We start from the raw sequence: 19,069 nt of genomic DNA, 5'->3' as shown, positions 1-19,069 counted from the left end.
GATGAGCTGTGATTGGTTGTTATGAGCAACAGTTTTCACTCTCCAGAAAACACCTGAGCAGTCACTGACATGGTAGGAGAAATCTAGCATCCCTGGGAACATAAGCTCCCAGCCATTGTCTGCCCCCCTGAAAGAAGCAGAGAGCACATGACAGAAATGAATCCCCCCTCCCGTGCCCATATTCCCATCACACATCCTCTATCCTATAGGCACATCTTCCCTCTTAAAGGGATCTCCGGTATGGAAGTTAGGGCTATTAGGGGTAGTAGTCCGGTGGCTCTGGCTGACGGGATGATGTGGGATATTAGGGGTAGTAGTCCGGTGGCTCTGGCTGAAGGGATGATGTGGGATATTAGAGGTAGTAGTCCGGTAGCTCTGGCTGAAGGGATGATGTGGGATATTAGAGGTAGTAGTCCGGTAGCTCTGGCTGACGGGATGATGTGGGATATTAGGGGTAGTAGTCCGGTAGCTCTTGCTGACGGGATGATGTGGGATATTAGAGGTAGTAGTCCGGTGGCTCTGGCTGACGGGATGATGTGGGATATTAGGGGTAGTAGTACAGTGGCTCTGGCTGACGGGATGATGTGGGATATTAGAGATAGTAGTCCGGTAGCTCTGGCTGACGGGATGATGTGGGATATTAGGGGTAGTAGTCCGGCAGCTCTGGCTGACGGGATGATGTGGGATATTAGGGGTAGTAGTCCGGGGGCTCTGGCTGACGGGATGATGTGGGATATTAGGGGTAGTAGTCCGGTGGCTGTGGCTGACGGGATGATGTGGGATATTAGGGGTAGTAGTCCGGTGGCTCTGGCTGGCGAGATGATGTAGGATATTAGGGGTAGTAGTCCGTTAGCTCTGGCTGACGGGATGATGTGGGATATTAGTGGTAGTAGTCCGGTGGCTCTGGCTGGCGAGATGATGTAGGATATTAGGGGTAGTAGTCCGTTAGCTCTGGCTGACGGGATGATGTGGGATATTAGGGGTAGTAGTCCGTTAGCTCTGGCTGGCGAGATGATGTAGGATATTAGGGGTAGTAGTCCGGTGGCTCTGGCTGACGGGATGATGTGGGATATTAGGGGTAGTAGTCCGGTGGCTCTGGCTGGCGAGATGATGTAGGATATTAGGGGTAGTAGTCCGGTGGCTCTGGCTGACGGGATGATGTGGGATATTAGGGGTAGTAGTCCGTTAGCTCTGGCTGGCGAGATGATGTAGGATATTAGGGGTAGTAGTCCGGTAGCTCTGGCTGACGGAATGATGTGGGATATTAGGGGTAGTAGTCTGGTGGCTCTGGTTGACGGGATGATGTGGGATATTAGGGGTAGTAGTCCAGTAGCTCTGGCTGACGGGATGATGTGGGATATTAGGGGTAGTAGTCCGGTGGCTCTGGCTGACGGGATGATGTGGGATATTAGGGGTAGTAGTCCGGTGGCTCTGGCTGAAGGGATGATGTGGGATATTAGAGGTAGTAGTCCGGTAGCTCTGGCTGACGGGATGCTGTGGGATATTAGAGGTAGTAGTCCGGTGGCTCTGGCTGACGGGATGATGTGGGATATTAGAGGTAGTAGTCCGGTGGCTCTGGCTGACGGGATGATGTGGGATATTAGGGGTAGTAGTACAGTGGCTCTGGCTGACGGGATGATGTGGGATATTAGAGGTAGTAGTCCGGTAGCTCTGGCTGACGGGATGATGTGGGATATTAGGGGTAGTAGTCCGGTAGTTCTGGCTGACGGGATGATGTGGGATATTAGGGGTAGTAGTCCGGTGGCTCTGGCTGAAGGGATGATGTGGGATATTAGGGGTAGTAGTCCGTTAGCTCTTGCTGACGGGATGATGTGGGATATTAGAGGTAGTAGTCCGGTGGCTCTGGCTGACGGGATGATGTGGGATATTAGAGGTAGTAGTCCGGTGGCTCTGGCTGACGGGATGATGTGGGATATTAGGGGTAGTAGTACAGTGGCTCTGGCTGACGGGATGATGTGGGATATTAGAGGTAGTAGTCCGGTAGCTCTGGCTGACGGGATGATGTGGGATATTAGGGGTAGTAGTCCGGGGGCTCTGGCTGACGGGATGATGTGGGATATTAGAGGTAGTAGTCCGGTAGCTCTGGCTGACGGGATGATGTGGGATATTAGGGGTAGTAGTCCGGTAGTTCTGGCTGACGGGATGATGTGGGATATTAGGGGTAGTAGTCCGGGGGCTCTGGCTGACGGGATGATGTGGGATATTAGGGGTAGTAGTCCGGTGGCTCTGGCTGACGGGATGATGTGGGATATTAGGGGTAGTAGTCCGGTGGCTCTGGCTGACGGGATGATGTGGGATATTAGGGGTAGTAGTCCGGTGGCTCTGGCTGGCGAGATGATGTAGGATATTAGGGGTAGTAGTCCGTTAGCTCTGGCTGACGGGATGATGTGGGATATTAGGGGTAGTAGTCCGTTAGCTCTGGCTGGCGAGATGATGTGGGATATTAGGGGTAGTAGTCCGGTAGCTCTGGCTGATGGGATGATGTGGGATATTATAGTGAATGTGGCTATGCGGAGTGGGCAGGGCTCTACACTCAGCTTTATATATATAGATATAATCATTATAATTTGTTATAACTAACCGTAGTTAGTTACTATGCCCGGGCAGCGCCAGGCTCTTCAGCTAGTTAAAAATAAAAATAAAAAATAAAATAAAAATAAAAATTAACAATACAAACAAGGAACGGGTGACTATTAAAAATAAAAAAATAAATAAAATTGAAAGCTCCAAACAAGCAAATTGTGACTATTAAAAATAAAAAAAAATAAAAATTAAAAATACAAACAAGGAGATTGTGACTATTAAAAATAAGAAAATAATTAAATAAAAATTAAAAATACAACCAATGACATTGTGACTATTCAAAATAAAAAAAAATGCAAAATTAAAATTAAGAATTACAAACAAAGAGAGTGTGACTATTAAAAATAAAATAAAGAAATAAAAAATTCAAACAAGAAGACTAACAATTAAAAATAAATAAATACATAAAAATTAAAAATGCAAAATACAAACAAGGAGATTGTGACTATTAAAAATTAAAATAAAACTCTTGCTGTCTAGCATTGCTTATGATGTTGATACGTTACCCTTAGCACAGCTCTGTTCACTATGTAGTGGTAGTAGCTGAAAACACCAGCTCAGCTTCCACTAATGTGAATGTGATCTGAGCCGCGGTTCTCGCCAGTGATCACTACACAATGAATGGGGCGCTGTAGTTTTGTCTCCAGAGCTGAGAGCAGCTGATTGTTGGAGTTGTTGAGTGTCAGACGCTCACCAATCTTATATTGATGACATAGGTAACCAATATTATAAGCTTGGGGTGGGGGGATTGCTGCTTACATGAGAGTTTATGATTCTGCTGTGTGTAATAACATGTCACCTAAATATAAAAATACTGACCGTCACTTCCAAACAGAAATCAGTTGTGAACAAGTGCTTACTAAGAGCAGATGTCTCCATAGATAACGAACAAATTAAACTTCACTCTGTAGCGCTATAGCATGCAAACATGAAACCAACTTCTCCACCACTACAGAAGATGGACTCTCCACTCTACTCTCAAGATCACATGTCACTACCTGTGCACTTGACCTGATGTCATCCCACTTCATCCCAAACCTCACCAAAGTCTTCATCCCAACCCTAACCCATCTCTTCAACCAATCAGTAACAACTGGTGTTCAGGAGTCTGCTGTACAATTCCATCTCTTCCCTCCTTTCCCTACGGGAAGGTTGCCTATGCACATCTTTCCCCTTCTTCCCCTACAGGAAGACTCTCCTAACTTCCCTTCTATTCTCCTGCTCTAACCCTCAAGCTCCACCGACTTTCTAACACCCTTTCCTAGCCAGCAGGGATTAGGAGCACCTGCTTCTATAGTGTATGGTGGATGCAGGTGTTGTGTCAAAGTCAAGTCAGGTGTCTCCATCTTACCTGCAAGGTGGGATACTACACCTCTGGTTGAGGTGCAGTACCTCTGTGGCGACTGGACCCTCAGGGGCGCCACATTAACATGCCTCAATCACACCTATCCTCAAAAAGCCCTCTCTTGACCCATCCTCTGTATCTAGCCATCGCCCTATATCATTTCTCCCCTATGCCTCAAAACTACTGGAACAACACGTCCATCTTGAACTATCCTCCCACCTCTCTTCTTGCTCCCTCTTTGATCGCTTACAATCTGGCTTCCAGCCACACCACTCCACTGAAACTGCCCTAACTGAGGTCACCAATGACCTATTAACCGTCAAGGCCAAGCGACACTACTCTGTGCTCCTCCTCCTGGACATGTCCTCTGCCTTCTACACTACTCTGTCCTCCTTTCTCCTGGACCTGTCCTCTACCTTTGACATAGTGGACCATTCTCTATTACTACAGACCCTCTCATCTTTTGGCATCACAGACTTTAACATGTCTTGGATTGCATCATACCTAACAGACCGGCCATTCAGCGTCTCCCACTTGCACACCACCTACTCATGGCGCCCTCTATGTGCCGGAGTCCCACAAGGTTCAGTCCTAGGACCCCTGCTCTTCTCCATTTACACATTTCATCCCTCTTCTCTGCTAGATTTCTAAATCTTAATATGGACAAAACAGAATTCATCATCTTTCCCCCATATAACGGACCTATCCATTAAAGTAAATGGTTGCCCACTCTCCCCAGTCCCACAAGCTTGCTGCCTTGGGGTAATCCTTGACACTGATCTCTCCTTCAAGCCACATATTCAAGTCCTTTCTACTTCCTGAAAACTTCAACTCAAAAATATTTCACAGATCCGTACATTCCTCAACCAAGAATCTGAAAAAACTCTAGTCCATGCCCTTATCATCTCCCGCCTTGACTACTGCAACCTCCTGCTCTGTGGCCTCCCCTCTAACACTCTCATGCCCCTCCAATCTATTCTAAACTCTGCTGCCCAACTACTCCACCTGTCTCCCCGCTATTCCCTGGACTCTCCCCTCTGTCAATCCCTACACTGGCTCCCCCATCACCCAAAGACTCCAGTTCAAAACCCTTAACCATGACATACAAAGCCATCCACAACCTGAGTCCTCCATACATCTGTGACCTCGTCTCCCGGTACTTACCTGCACGAAACCTCCGATCCTCACAAGATCTCCATCTCTACTCCCCTCTTATCTCCTCTTTCCACAATCGCATACAAGATTTATCCCGCGCATCACCCCTACTCTGGAACTCTCTACCCCAACATATCAAACTCTCACCTACCGTGGAAACCTTCAAAAAGAACCTGAAGACATACCTCTTCCTACAACCTGCAGTAACCACCAATCTACCAAACCGCTGCACGACCAGCTCTACCCTCGCCTACTGTATCCTCACCCATCCCTTGTAGATTGTGAGTCCTCGCAGGCAGGGTCCTCTATAGTGTTGAGCATTCCGATACCGCAAGTATCGGGTATCGGCCGATACTTGCTGTATCGGAATTCCGATACCGACTTCCGATATTTTTTCAATATCGGAATTCGGCATCGGAATCGGAAGTTCAAAGTTGATTGACGGCCTGACGTCATCATGATGCGCGGTGTGTGCGCATCATGATGCGCCGTCATTTCGGGCCTTCCGGGGGGCTGTGCCGGCCTGCCGGGGGGCTGTGTGGACTGCCCGGGGTCTGTACCGGCCTGCCGGGGGGCTGTGCCGGCCTGCCGGTGGTCTGTGCACCCTGTGGGGGTCTGTACCGGCCTGCCGGGGGGCTGTGCCGGCCTGCCGGGGGGCTGTGCTGATGTCCGGGGGTCTGTGCAAGCATCGTCCGATGGGACTACAAGTCCCATCGGGCGATGCCTGCTACCATGACAGTGATTGACACATTAGCCAATGATGGGACAGTAGTAGTCCCATCATCCGGCTAATGTGTTAAATGTTAAAAAAAAAAAAAAAAAATACTACATACATACTACATGCTACATACATACTACATATATACTACATACATACTACATACATGCTACATACATACTACATGCATGCTACATACATACTACATGCTACATACATACTACATGCATGCTACATACATACTACATATATACTACATACATACTACATATATACTACATACATACTACATACATGCTACATACATACTGCATGCTACATACATACTACATACATACTACATGCATGCTACATACATACTACATGCATGCTACATGCATGCTACATACATACCACATACATACTACATACATACTACATACTACATATATACTACATGCATGCTACATACATACTACATGCTACATACATACCACATACATACTACATACATGCTACATACTACATACATACTACATACATACTACATGCATGCTACATACATACTACATGCATGCTACATACATACTACATGCCACATACATACCACATACATACTACATACATACTACATGCTACATACATACTACATATATACTACATGCATGCTACATACATACTACATGCTACATACATACCACATACATACTACATACATGCTACATACATACTACATGCTACATACATACTACATATATACTACATGCATGCTACATACATACTGCATGCATGCTACATACATACTACATATATACTACATACATACTACATATATACTACATACATACTACATACATGCTACATACATACTGCATGCTACATACATACTACATACATACTACATACATACTACATGCATGCTACATACATACTACATACATACTACATGCTACATACATACCACATATATACTACATACATACAATACATTCATACAATACATACATAGACATACAGTACATATAACATAGAGTAACATACTTACCAATACTTGTCACATTGTTCCCCGAAGCCATTGTCTTTTCCGGAATAAATATTAACATAACAAACCACAAAAATACTCACCCACGATCCGAAGCAGTCCACGAGTGTGTCCCACGACGATCTTGGGTAGAGAACTGCAGCATCAGATGATGCTGCCGTTCTCTACAGGCTGCAGGAATCCAATGACGGAAGGTAGGTATCCTTCCGCACTGTATTCCTCCGCCACTTAAAAAAAAAAAAGTCCCTAGTCTCACTTTATGCCATTGCTGCGTGGGAAATTCCCACACAGCAATGGCATAAAGTGAGACTAGGGACTTTTTTTTTTTTAAGTGGCGGAGGAATACAGTGCGGAAGGATACCTACCTTCCGTCATTGGATTCCTGCAGCCCGTAGAGAACGGCAGCATCATCTGATGCTGCAGTTCTCTACCCAAGATCGTCGTGGGACACACTCGTGGACTGCTTCGGATCGTGGGTGAGTATTTTTGTGGTTTGTTATGTTAATATTTATTCCGTAGACGACAATGGCTTCGGGGAACAATGTGACAAGTATTGGTAAGTATGTTACTCTATGTTATATGTACTGTATGTCTATGTATGTATTGTATGAATGTATTGTATGTAGTATGTATGTAGTATATATGTGGTATGTATGTTGCATGTAGTATTTATGTAGTATGAATGTAGCATGTATGTAGTATGCATGTTGTATGTATGTAGCATGCATGTAGTATGTATGTAGTATATATGTGGTATGTATGTAGTATGTATGTAGTATATATGTAGTATGTATGTTGCATGTAGTATTTATGTAGTATGAATGTAGCATGTATGTAGTATGCATGTTGTATGTATGTAGCATGCATGTAGTATGTATGTAGTATATATGTGGTATGTATGTAGCATGCATGTAGTATATATGTAGTATGTATGTTGCATGTAGTATTTATGTAGTATGAATGTAGCATGTATGTAGTATGTAGTATGCATGTTGTATGTATGTAGCATGTAATTTTTTTTTTTTTTTTTTACATTTAACACATTAGCCGGATGATGGGACTACTACTGTCCCATCATTGGCTAATGTGTCAATCACTGTCATGGTAGCAGGCATCGCCCGATGGGACTTGTAGTCCCATCGGACGATGCCTGCACAGCCCCCCGGAGCCTGCACAGCCCCCCGGCAGGCCGGCACAGCCCCCCGGAGCCTGCACAGCCCCCCGGCAGGCCGGCACAGCCCCCCGGCAGGCCGGCACAGCCCCCCGGAACCTGCACAGACCACCGGCAGGCCGGCACAGACCACCGGAGCCTGCACAGACCCCCTGGCAGGCCGGCACAGCCCCCCGAAAGGCCCGTACAGACCCCAGAGAGGCTGTACAAGGGCAGGAAAGGGTTTTTCTTATTCCGATACCGGAAGTCCCATAGACTTGAATGGGACTTCCGGTATCGGAATCGGCGATACCGATACTTTTTTTAAAGATCGGCCGATACCATCCGATACGATACTTTGAAGTATCGGACGGTATCGCTCAACTCTAGTCCTCTCTCATCCTGGACCAGTCGTGACTTGTACTGTTTAAGATTACTGTACTTGTATGTATTATGTATACCCCCCTCACATGTAATGCGCCATGGAATAAATGGCGCTATAATAGTAATAATAATGATAATAATAATAATATTAATATGAATTGCATTACTGCTTTAGAAAATAGGAAAAATTGAGAATACTTAGCGCATAAATTGGCCAATTCATGTGTACCCGGCAGCCGTAATAAGGCGATTCTCGTTGCCGGTACCTATCTCCTTGGGACTCCTCTCATGGCCTGATAGCCTACATTTATATGGTAAGGTATAAATATTATACGTCATCTCTAATAACTACATATCACCACTGTTTGTGCAGAACATACACCGAACAAAGCGCAGTATCAATACGTGCAGTATACAGGATGTGCGATGGAAAAAGGCATTAGGTAAACAAATAATGGGATTGTCATTCTGTAGAAAAGAATAAAAAGTTAACAATGCTCGCCATTTTCAGTTAAACAGAACAATGGAACAGGGAACTGTCGGCTTTCTGTTCCACCATTCAGCCTGTGTGTCTGATGATGTCACTAGATTGCGCCGGCTGCGCGGAGTCTCGGTCAAGGCTGAGGGGACAGGGTGATGTGAGGAGTTTTATTTATTTTTTTGTTTTATCAGCACATGTTGTGGAATCATACTGTTTGAAGGGGCCAGGATACTATGTGAGTGGGACTATAGGGGCAATGATACTGATTGTGGGGAACTATGAGGGCATTATTTATGTGTGGGAATGACTTTGGGGCTATGACACTGTGTGAGTGGGGAAATGAGAGTAACTGTCAAGGTTTATGTTACTGTGTGTGGGAAACTGAGGAGGGCATCACACTATTTGAGGGTGACAGTTGGGGCCATGATACTGTGTGCAGGAGACTATTGGAGACATGAAACTGTGTGGGGCTATGGGGAACATAACACTGTATGTGGGAAGCTGAGGAGACCAGGACACTTTGTTTAGGGGACATCATACTGTGTGGGGTGCTGTGGAGTGGAGGCATTGATACTGGGGCAGTAAGGGTATTATACTGTGTTGAGGGTCAATGTAGGGGCATCATGCTGTGTTGGGGCACTGTGGTAGCATCATAATGTATGTGAGGGCACTGTGGGTTCATAATACTGTACGTATGGGGATACTGTGGGACAATTTGTGTGAAAGTCACATTTAAGGGATCATAGTGTGTGGGGTCATTTTTTGGTAACATCATACACTATGGAGGCATATTGAAGTGAGTGAGAACACTAAAAGGCTTTAGTTAGGGCACGATTACTGTGTTTGTACCACAGTACATATCCCTACCCACGTCTTTAAATGCCAAGAGGTATGCAGTTCTGTGACTGTGCCTTTGTGCCATCACCTCCCCTACTCTGCTGGATACACACACACTTACACACATATAGATTTTTTTTGAGGGGGGGGTGGGTATGGGGCTAATTAAGACCCAAGATATCTACTCACGCCCTTGTAAAAGGGTATATTTTTTTTTTGCCAGAAATACTGTAGATGTCTTGAAACCGCTATTAACAGCATTTCATGATTTCTGGTTTAAGATCGATTTGTGGGGTAACTGCTTTTAAGACTCAGCTGGAAATCTCCCATATATCGACTGCACATTGATAAACTCCAAACACCACGTCAACATCAATGTCACTGAAATATTGATGAAAATTAAACAATTTCTGCTTTGACCTCATAGAAATGTAAAAATAGTTCTAAATATTTTCGGCAAATAAATGCATGATTTTGGCACCACATGTGAGCCCATTGCGGTGCCTAGAAGTTGTAAAAAGAGGTGATTTTGAAAACTCTTGAAGGTATTATCCAACATTACTATGTAAATAAAGTGCCAGGATCTGCATTTGCAATGTTCTCATAGCGCCCCCTAGTGTGGCTGCTCATGCCCTTTCATTGACTCTTGCGCATGTTGCTTAGATGATAGCACTTCTTGCAGTGATGGAGGCTTCTCTGCTGGTAACTAGTCATCTGTAGCTTCTTCGACACCCTTCAGAGAAGGTGAGGTTGACACTCTGCTTCTTTGGCTTCCTTTAGAAGCTAATCTGCTATTTTCTAAGGCTCAGTTCACATGTCTAGTTGTCGTCCATCTGTAACAGATGCAGTATTCAACAAGCAAATGGGGGAAAAAAAATCGAAACCAAAGTTTATACTTTGCAAATTAATACTTTAGTTTTCGCTTTGTATCCAATTTGGTTCCTTTCCAACAAATCCGTATTTATTAGAGGTGTCTTTGAAACCGTGCAGTGCTAAAAAAAAATGGATGCCCATGCTTTTCCCATAACCATCAACGTTAAAAAAAAAAAAAAAGAAAAACAAATCCAGTTGCCATCCGTTCTGAAAAATATCAAACGAATGGGTCCTTTACTGGAAAGTTATATTCCCTTAATTGTGATCCCAAAAGGTATCAGAAAGTGGAAATAACTGCTGTATACATGAATGCAGCTGATGTTTTAGTATGAAGTCTTACTATTTATCCTGATAGGTTCATATGCATAAAAAAATAGTTAAATAATGATAGTGCGTCGCTTTTCTGATGGGTCCACTGGATTATTGTACTGAGAATTGTAGTTCTGGGTTTAGTATGGAGGAAGGATGACATACACGAGTCGGCCCCTAAACTGCAATTTCAGAGGAGACTTGAGGCTGTAATGGAGGCCTGTCCTCTTCGGGGATGAGTCCACTTTTGTTTTGGAAGCCATGATGGCCAGAGATTTGTCTGGAGAGCAGAGCTGAGTAGTCAGTGAGGCACCTTGTTATAGCAGATCTCCGGAAAAACAGGGATGAGTAGACAATCGAAAAAGAGCTAGCAGTGTTTCTAGCTCACAGGAAAAGCAAAGATGAATAGGCCATCAAGCACATTGTTGTAGCAGAGTTGGATGTGCGGATGGCACACAAGTAGTCAGATCGGACAAGGCAATCTGGCGCCTTGTAGGAGGAGAGTTGGAATTGTGGATAGCACTCAGAAACAGCAGAGCTGAGTAGACGGTCAGGCACTAGGTAGCAAAGCTGAGCTGGACATGTCGCAAGACACTACATTCTGCCTCAATACTACCTGTAGATGCCAATATAATTGAAAGTGGAGGGGATCTGGGGCACTAGATGAGCATCCAAGTCCCCCACTAGCTACGCTTCTGATTTCACATTGATGCTTTTGTGGCGCCCCTGAGGGTTCAGTCGCCACAGAGGTACTGCACCTCCTCCTGAGGTGTTGTACCCCACCATTCAGGTAAGGTGGAGACTCCTGACCACACTCCAACACCTGCATCCCACACAACACAGGAGTGTAGCAAAGCACCTTTGGTGGCTCCCTGCTTGGAACACGAAACTTGCTGGGAGGCGGGTGGAGTTAGTCTGCACCAAAAGAGCGGGAAGAGTTTAGGATTTAGTCAGTCTGACAGTCAGTGGAGGAGTGAAGATCCCCTGAGTGGGATGGATGAAGGAAGTGCTGCAGCCGACCTCAGTGACCTGGGTCCGCTGGCACAGGAAAGAGACATGGAGAAAGCCTGACTCTCTCCATAAGAAGGAAGGATTAGTACGGAACATGAGGAGAGGAGGACTAAGGATCAGGGTTAGAGCAGAACCCTTCCCAAGTTCACAGCGCAAGGCCGGGGTCCGGTCCCCGAGGTTCTATGGATAATAATGGTCCTGCAGCAGACACCGGAGGAATAGAAGTTGTGACCACTTTATTCCCACACAAGACTTGGGGGCACAACAGCAACATATTAGTGAGCCGGGACTTGGTAGCAAGGAGTCCCCGAAGCAGGCTACAAGTAGAGTTCATAGGAACATCTGACAGGAGGAACTCCAGTGTAACTCAGTACTGAGAGTACTTCACTATAGGCGTAAAAGGGAGACATTCAGAAAAGGCATTTATGTTGGCGGAGTGTTGGAACGGAGTACTTCATCTTGCCTGGAGGTTGACTGAGCCCCTGACCCAGAGGACACTGCACCGAGGCGAGCACCTGTATGCACAACAGACTGTGAGTAAAGCTTTGGAACTACATGCCCTGGTGTCCTCCACTTATTCCTGCGCCAACACACTTAGCACTGCTACATCGCTGTGCCTGACACCGCACCATCTACGTCTCCTCCCTATCTCTTCACCTACACTGCCCTGGGACTACTGCCCTACCTGTGGAGGGCCACAACATCATTGCTGCACCGCACCATCTGTCCCAGAGGATCTGTCTGCAGCGTCGGCTTAACATCTTCATTGCCGAACACCACAGGTGGCGTCACGAATCATTCACTAATAAACTTTAATCATCATCCACACACTCAACATTTCCCCCTTTTTACAATGGATGCCCAGGGCCACGGACCGGGTCACAGCTACCGTGACAACTCCCATTGAAATCCACCGGGCCCAGCTCCGAGTACCCCGCCGACCTGGCAAAGACCCTGGGGGCGCTCCATTTCAATTTTTATTCACCTCCAACATATAATCTATATTGAGATGTCTTGACTACAAAAACTGCAGTGTCCACAATCATAATTGCCTTTAAACATATAAAACCTATTGAGCCATAGTCTCGGATTGAGCCATAGTGTGTCTCGGATGTGAACTAGCTTTTTCAAGAACAGAACAATTATTTTTCTTGGACACTGGCAGACACTGCCATAAATAATAAAACATTGACTGCCTGCAATCACCACTAGGGGGAGCTCAGGAGCAGTTGCAAAATCTCTAAGCAGCAAGCTCCCCCTAGTGGTAGATGCAGGTATCAGCCAGCAGGAAAGCAGTGCCTGGTTAGCTTCTATGGACACTGGACCACAGGTGATGAATAGTTGACTGTTTTTGTTTTTTTGTATATCGCATACATATTCTGTATACATCATCACTGTGCCCATTGGGACTCACAATCTCTATTCCCTATCAGTATGGGTTTGGAGTCTGGTAGGAAATCCACACAAACATTTACATATTCCCCATGACTTTCATGTTCATAATATATTATTCATTCTATTTAAAGAGAATTGTGACTATGATAAGAAAATTCAGTCCTCTGCGTATCACATGCCCTGTGCACACACCCATGAGGCACAATGCTGCATGTTCTGCTCAAACAGACGTGATTGTATACTTTGTAGATGACTCCGTTGGTCACGTCGATAATGAGCGATATAATATGTGTCACATTGTTGCATGTGTGTAAACACACAATTACTTTTTTGGATTTCAGTATTTGGCTCCTGCTATTCCTATTCTCCGTGATTCTAGGTTGTCGGAGGATTCTACCCACATCATATTGCAGCTCTCTCAATCTTTATCTTGTGGTGGGAAAGAGCGAATTTTGAAGGGATTGTCTCAAATTCATAAATGGATAAAATTGAAAATTACTTATAAAAACAAGCAACTTTGCAATTTACTCCTTTGTTCTCGGTCTCCCCGCGCTGCACAAGCAAAGCTGCCTCTGATAGCAGCTCGGGAGGCGTCTCAGTTCCAACCAGAGCTGCCACCACCTGAACTGTCAATCATTAGTAGGACACCCCCCTCCGGCCAAGCAGGAATCCAGGGACTGGGGAGCGGTGTGCTACTGATGATTCATCCTGACATCACCCCTTTAATGGTGGTGGACGTCACTGAAGGGGCTGGTATATAGTAAAAACGTCTGCGTATATACTAAAATCACAATCTCCTAGGAAATCACAGGCTGGGCTTCATGGTAGCACAAAGATGGCAGCGAAAGAGGCCTTCAATAATGGTCTCCCATCCCCGGCAGAGATGCACCACATTAATGCCGCTGTCGGAGATAAACAGCTCCAATTGCAGCTTTACAGGCAGGAGCCGGCTGTATAACACAGCCGGCACCTGCCATGTATGAAGCTCAGCTCCTGAGCCCGCACCATACACCCGTACACCTCAAAGGACTGACATGTATGGCTATGTGCACACGTTGCGGATTCTGCTGCGGTTTTTTCCGCGCAGAAATGCAGGTAAAACCGCAGGTAAAGTGACCTGCGGTTTTGCTGCGTTTTGCCCTGCGGTTTCACACCTCTACTATGTTAAAGGTGTGAAACCGCAGCAGAATCCGCAGAAATAATTGACATGCTGCGGAAAAAACCCCACAGCAAAACCGCGCGGAAAAAACCGCAGCGTGAGAACTGCGGTTTTGAAAACCCATAGGCTAACATGGTAAAGTACCATGTCTGCGGAACTGCTGCGGTTCTGCAGGGCCAAAACCGCAGCGGAACCGCAGCAAAAACCGCAGCGTGTGCACATAGCCTATGTGTTATGTCAGGATTGCATTAAATTGCTTGGTGGCTAATAAATCCACATCTGGGGTGTTGGTAGCCCCCATAGCGGTACGGATAAACCCTGTGCGGTCCGATCAAAAGTCTACGCAGGAGCTGTATACACAGAACGGGAAGACGTTCTGAAACAAGACTTAGCAGGGTTGACTTATTTTTTTTTATTCCAATGCATTAGCACAAGCAAGGTTACAAAAGTATGCACGCCTTTTACATTTGTAGTCCCATAGTGATTAGCTATTATGTTTTGCAGTCAAAGAGTTACAGAAAGGAAGAGTTAAATCACTGCGCTTCGTAATCCATGCAGGGAAGGAGGAGTCAGCCATGAACTTTGCACATAATATAGAGAAAGAAGAAACTGTGAGAATCTGACGTTTTCCCCATAGTCAGTGCCGAACACACAAACTACACTGTAACACCAGCAATGGGGACTGATCCAGGGACCTCCAAACCAGGGGACCAGGTCATCAGGGTCACCTACCTACTGACTGCCCTCGATGTCTCCTGTCTGTTCATGCAGTTTGCGGTGACACCGGTAAGTCTACATATAAATTCCCTTGCATCATTGCAGAATGTATAATATACTTTCTATTTCAATTTCTCACCATATTCAAGATCCCTGTACAGGACTGTACAAAAAGGCCCAAAACGAAAACTAAAAATGAGCTCCAACCCCCCTGAAATATCTGGCACAAGCGTTCCATGGTTATTAAATTAATGGTCAAAATTCTGATTTTTGGTCTAACATTTTAAGCACATAAATGTAATAATATGTTTATATGTGTTTAGTAATTTACAACTATGCCTGAAGCCACCACCAGGGGGCGCTCACTATACAGTAAGTATACATTTGTGCGCAGAGAGCTCCCTCTAGTGGTGGCAGCAGACAGGTATAACTGCAATGTTGGAGTGAGAGAAAGTTTATTTGTCATCTTCTGAGAAGCTGAGATGAGGGATGTGATCATACTGTAGAAAATGTTACAACATAATCATGAATGGGATCATAGAAGACACATTTGGACCAGTCAGTCCATCAAAAAGGATAAAATTCAGCAAAAAGGTTTGCAAGATCCCGATTCAGCAGTTAAATCAGTAGTCCACAGCTACCAGATAAGAACCCTGTGAATCTCCTATTTTACCCACCAAAGGAATGGGACAAAAATGTGCAAAAAATGACTACCATATATAGAGAAGCACAAATATCTCTTTTTAATCATGTAAAGTGCATAATGCAAAATCAACAATGCCACTATATAGCAAAAAATGCATAATCCTCTCCACATGACAGCAAGGTTGGTCTTTGGCTCCACTTTATGATTGTTCTTATTGCATGTATGCATCTCTTTCTGCTATCACGGGCAGCAGTTATACTCTATATTGGACTAAGGCTTTTTTCTTTACGCTCACTTGAGGTTTATTCTATAGACTCATATAGTGATTGCCCTATTTGTTACAGACACGTGATAGCAGGTATACTCTATATTGGGTCGCCACCAATAGGTACACACTTTTTTTTCTCTCTGCTTTGTAGGTCTTTTTCCAGGATCACTGAATTATGCACTTTTGCACTTTCTGATCACTGAGAGGATTTTTTGCATTTTTTGCTATATAGTGGCATTGTTAATTTTGCATTATGCACTTGATTAAAAAGAGATATTTGTGCTTCTCTATATATGGTAGTCATTTTTTGCATTCTTAGCACATTTTTGTCCCATTCCTTTGGTGGGTAACCAAACAATTTTTGTTTGATTATTTTTGTGCAGTATACCAGTTCTATTTATTCATTTATACATGCAATTATGTTTACATTGCCAATTGTTCAGCTTTCCTTGCTCATGTGGTGATACTAAGTGTCGCTGACTCCCTTTTTGTATTTGAACTATTGAATTATTATACCTGAATTTTATCAAATTTTTGGAATACAAAATAAAACTATATATTGGTACTTTTTGCTCTTGGCTCCATTTTTTGTTTGGATTCCAGCACTGAGAAGAAGCACTTCCCTTCATTTTAAATGGTGTTTATTCCTTTTGGCAGAACAGGGATTAATCTGCCATGTTGAAAATCCCTGTGTTCACACCTGAGCTCAGTTAACCACTCCTTACCCCTTTATAATCTGGGCTCTGTTACAAATCCTTGTCAGAGCTAGCATTTGCTGCATGGCTAATGAAGGGAGAGGTGTTCATATGAGAAGCAGAGTTGGAGGAGTTATTTGTGAATGTTGCTTGGTTTCTGTGTGTGGTAATTCCCTGTCATTCTATATTTTGGTTTATTCCCCTACCTCCACACCCCAGTGCATTCCTCTGTTATATGTGCGTGAATATTTTGTAGGCCTGGAGTTTTCTCTTAACCCTTGTTTGTGCAGCCTTGTTTGTCCAGTTGGTGTACTGCACTGCATACTGCACAGTAGCACCCCTCTTCCCTCAGTGGGGGAATAGAACAGAGGGAGGGCTAACTCAGGAGATAAGCAAGGGTGCAGGCCTTGGCATCTTCACCTTCAGAAGTATCCCGGGGAATAGGTTGAGCTAGGGCGCTTCCTAGTGGTTGGATCAGGGAAGGAGCCCCTGGTCCCAGGTCACTCGACAGCTGTGTCATGACAATGGCTGCTGGAATCTCTTTGCTCCACTCTAACCTTAACCCCTTTCTGGGGTGGAGTGCCGGCTTCTGCACCATGATGTATATTTTTATACAGGCGTTGTCAGTGGACCTCCAGAATCAACAAAAGGAGGGCTTGTAATACACAGTCCTGCTCCCGCTGCAACAGCTAGCAGTTCAATCCCTTAACCTGCACTTGTGACCCTATTCCCTCACATCTCCTTCAGTCCCTCTCCCCGGCTGTCACTACCCACCTATTTAAAATATTTAACCTCTCTCTATCCTCTGGTCTCTGGTATCTTTCCCCCTTCAATGCAATCAAAACCCCTTGACTTAAAAGAACATCCCTCGACCAGAACTCCGCCGCTGACTGTAACAACCCTGCTGGCATCGCTGCATGGCCTCACATGTTTCCTGGCTGTGTGCATAGGGGGGTGGCGCCAGAACTCTCTGGTTCTTATGGAGTCAGGGTGCACCTGTCTAATGTGTCCCTGACCAATTACCATGAGCCCTCTAGTATTTAGGGCAGCTCCACCCAGTGGAACCTTGCCTGTGTAACGTGTTAAATCAGTGTCTTGCTACTGAGCTGCCAGGTCTTGTTCTGTGTTCCTCCTTCTCTGGAGGCATTACTCCTAGCTTTGCTTGCTATTTCTCTGTCTGCCCTCCAGGAGGCAGAATATCCTGGTCTCTTGTTTTTGTTCTTGCCTTACTTTGTACCTGTGTATTCTCTGGTCCCTGTGTCCTTGGTCTTGTATCTTGTCTTGCACTGTTACCTTGTCTGAATTCTGTCCTACCTCTGTCTGTCTCCATGTCTTTGGCTTCTTTCCCTGGTGAGTCTTTCCTTGTGTCCTCCCTGTCTGCATGTGTTCCGCACTCTTGCAGCTCTGTTCATGCTCTGCTCTCTTGCGACTCTGCCTGCTCTGTACTCTATAGGCTCTGCCTGTGCTCCGTACTCTTGCGGTTCTGCTTGGTTCTGGTTCTGCTGCTGCAGAACCTCTTGCTGCTCTACCACTCTTCTCCGCAGTCTTGCGGCTCTGCTCGTGCTCCGCTCTCTTGCAACTCTGCCTGCTCTGTACTCTTGAGGCTCTGCCTGTGCTCCGTACTCTTGCGGTTCTGCTTGGTTCTGGTTCTGCTGCTGCAGAACCTCTTGCTGCTCTACTATTCTTCTCCGCAGCCTTGCAGTTCTCCTCCTGTATGAACAGGTCCAAACCTGTTCTGTCATACTCCACTCTTTCCTGTCAGTACCCGTACCTGCTCCTCCTTTGTGAACAAGTCCAAACTTGTTCCATCATACTCCACTCTTTCCTGTCAGTACCAGTACTAGCACCCGCTGTGTGAATGGGTCTCTACCTGTTCTTTCATAAACCACACCTGCCTGCCCCGTGCGTCTGCCGTGCCTACCCGCCTTGTGTCTCAGCCGTACCTACCTGCCTTAGCTCAGCCGTGCCTACCTGCCCTGTGTCTCAGCCGTGCCTACCTGCCCTGTGTCTCAGCCGTGCCTACCTGCCCTGTGTCTCAGCTGTGCCTACCTTCCCTGTGTCTCAGCCGTGCCAGCCTGCCCTGTGTCTCAGCTGTGCCAGCCTGCCCTGTGTCTCAGCCGTGCCTACCTGTCCTGTGTCTCAGCCGTGCCTACCTGTCCTGTGTCTCAGCCGTGCCTACCTGTCCTGTGTCTCAGCCGTGCCTACCTGCCCTGTGTCTCAGCCATGCCTACCTGCCCTGTGTCTCAGCCATGCCTGCCTGCCCTGTGTCTCAGCCGTGCCAGCCTGCCCTGTGTCTCAGCC

The 19,069-nt window shown here is 45.7% G+C and overlaps 1 protein-coding gene across 2 annotated transcripts in view; it reads left to right on the top strand.

The window, feature by feature from the left end:
- The first annotated feature begins 10,373 nt into the window (after nucleotides 1–10,373).
- SLC67A1 (solute carrier family 67 member 1) overlaps nucleotides 10,374–19,069 on the top strand; it is an 81,134-nt gene continuing 72,438 nt past the window's right edge. For both annotated transcript variants that reach the window (XM_073578544.1, XM_073578543.1), the window contains exons 1-2: nucleotides 10,374–10,439; nucleotides 14,947–15,228. In XM_073578544.1, coding sequence (XP_073434645.1) covers nucleotides 15,118–15,228 — 111 coding nt within the window. In that variant the 5' untranslated portion in view covers nucleotides 10,374–10,439; nucleotides 14,947–15,117. The remainder of the gene's footprint in view (nucleotides 10,440–14,946; nucleotides 15,229–19,069) is intronic.

The sequence above is a fragment of the Dendrobates tinctorius genome, unplaced genomic scaffold (genome assembly GCF_039654945.1).
Source record: "Dendrobates tinctorius isolate UK_male_01 unplaced genomic scaffold, ASM3965494v1 ptg000059l, whole genome shotgun sequence".
NCBI lineage: Eukaryota > Metazoa > Chordata > Amphibia > Anura > Dendrobatidae > Dendrobates > Dendrobates tinctorius.
This window is presented reverse-complemented; position numbering and strand designations above follow the sequence as displayed.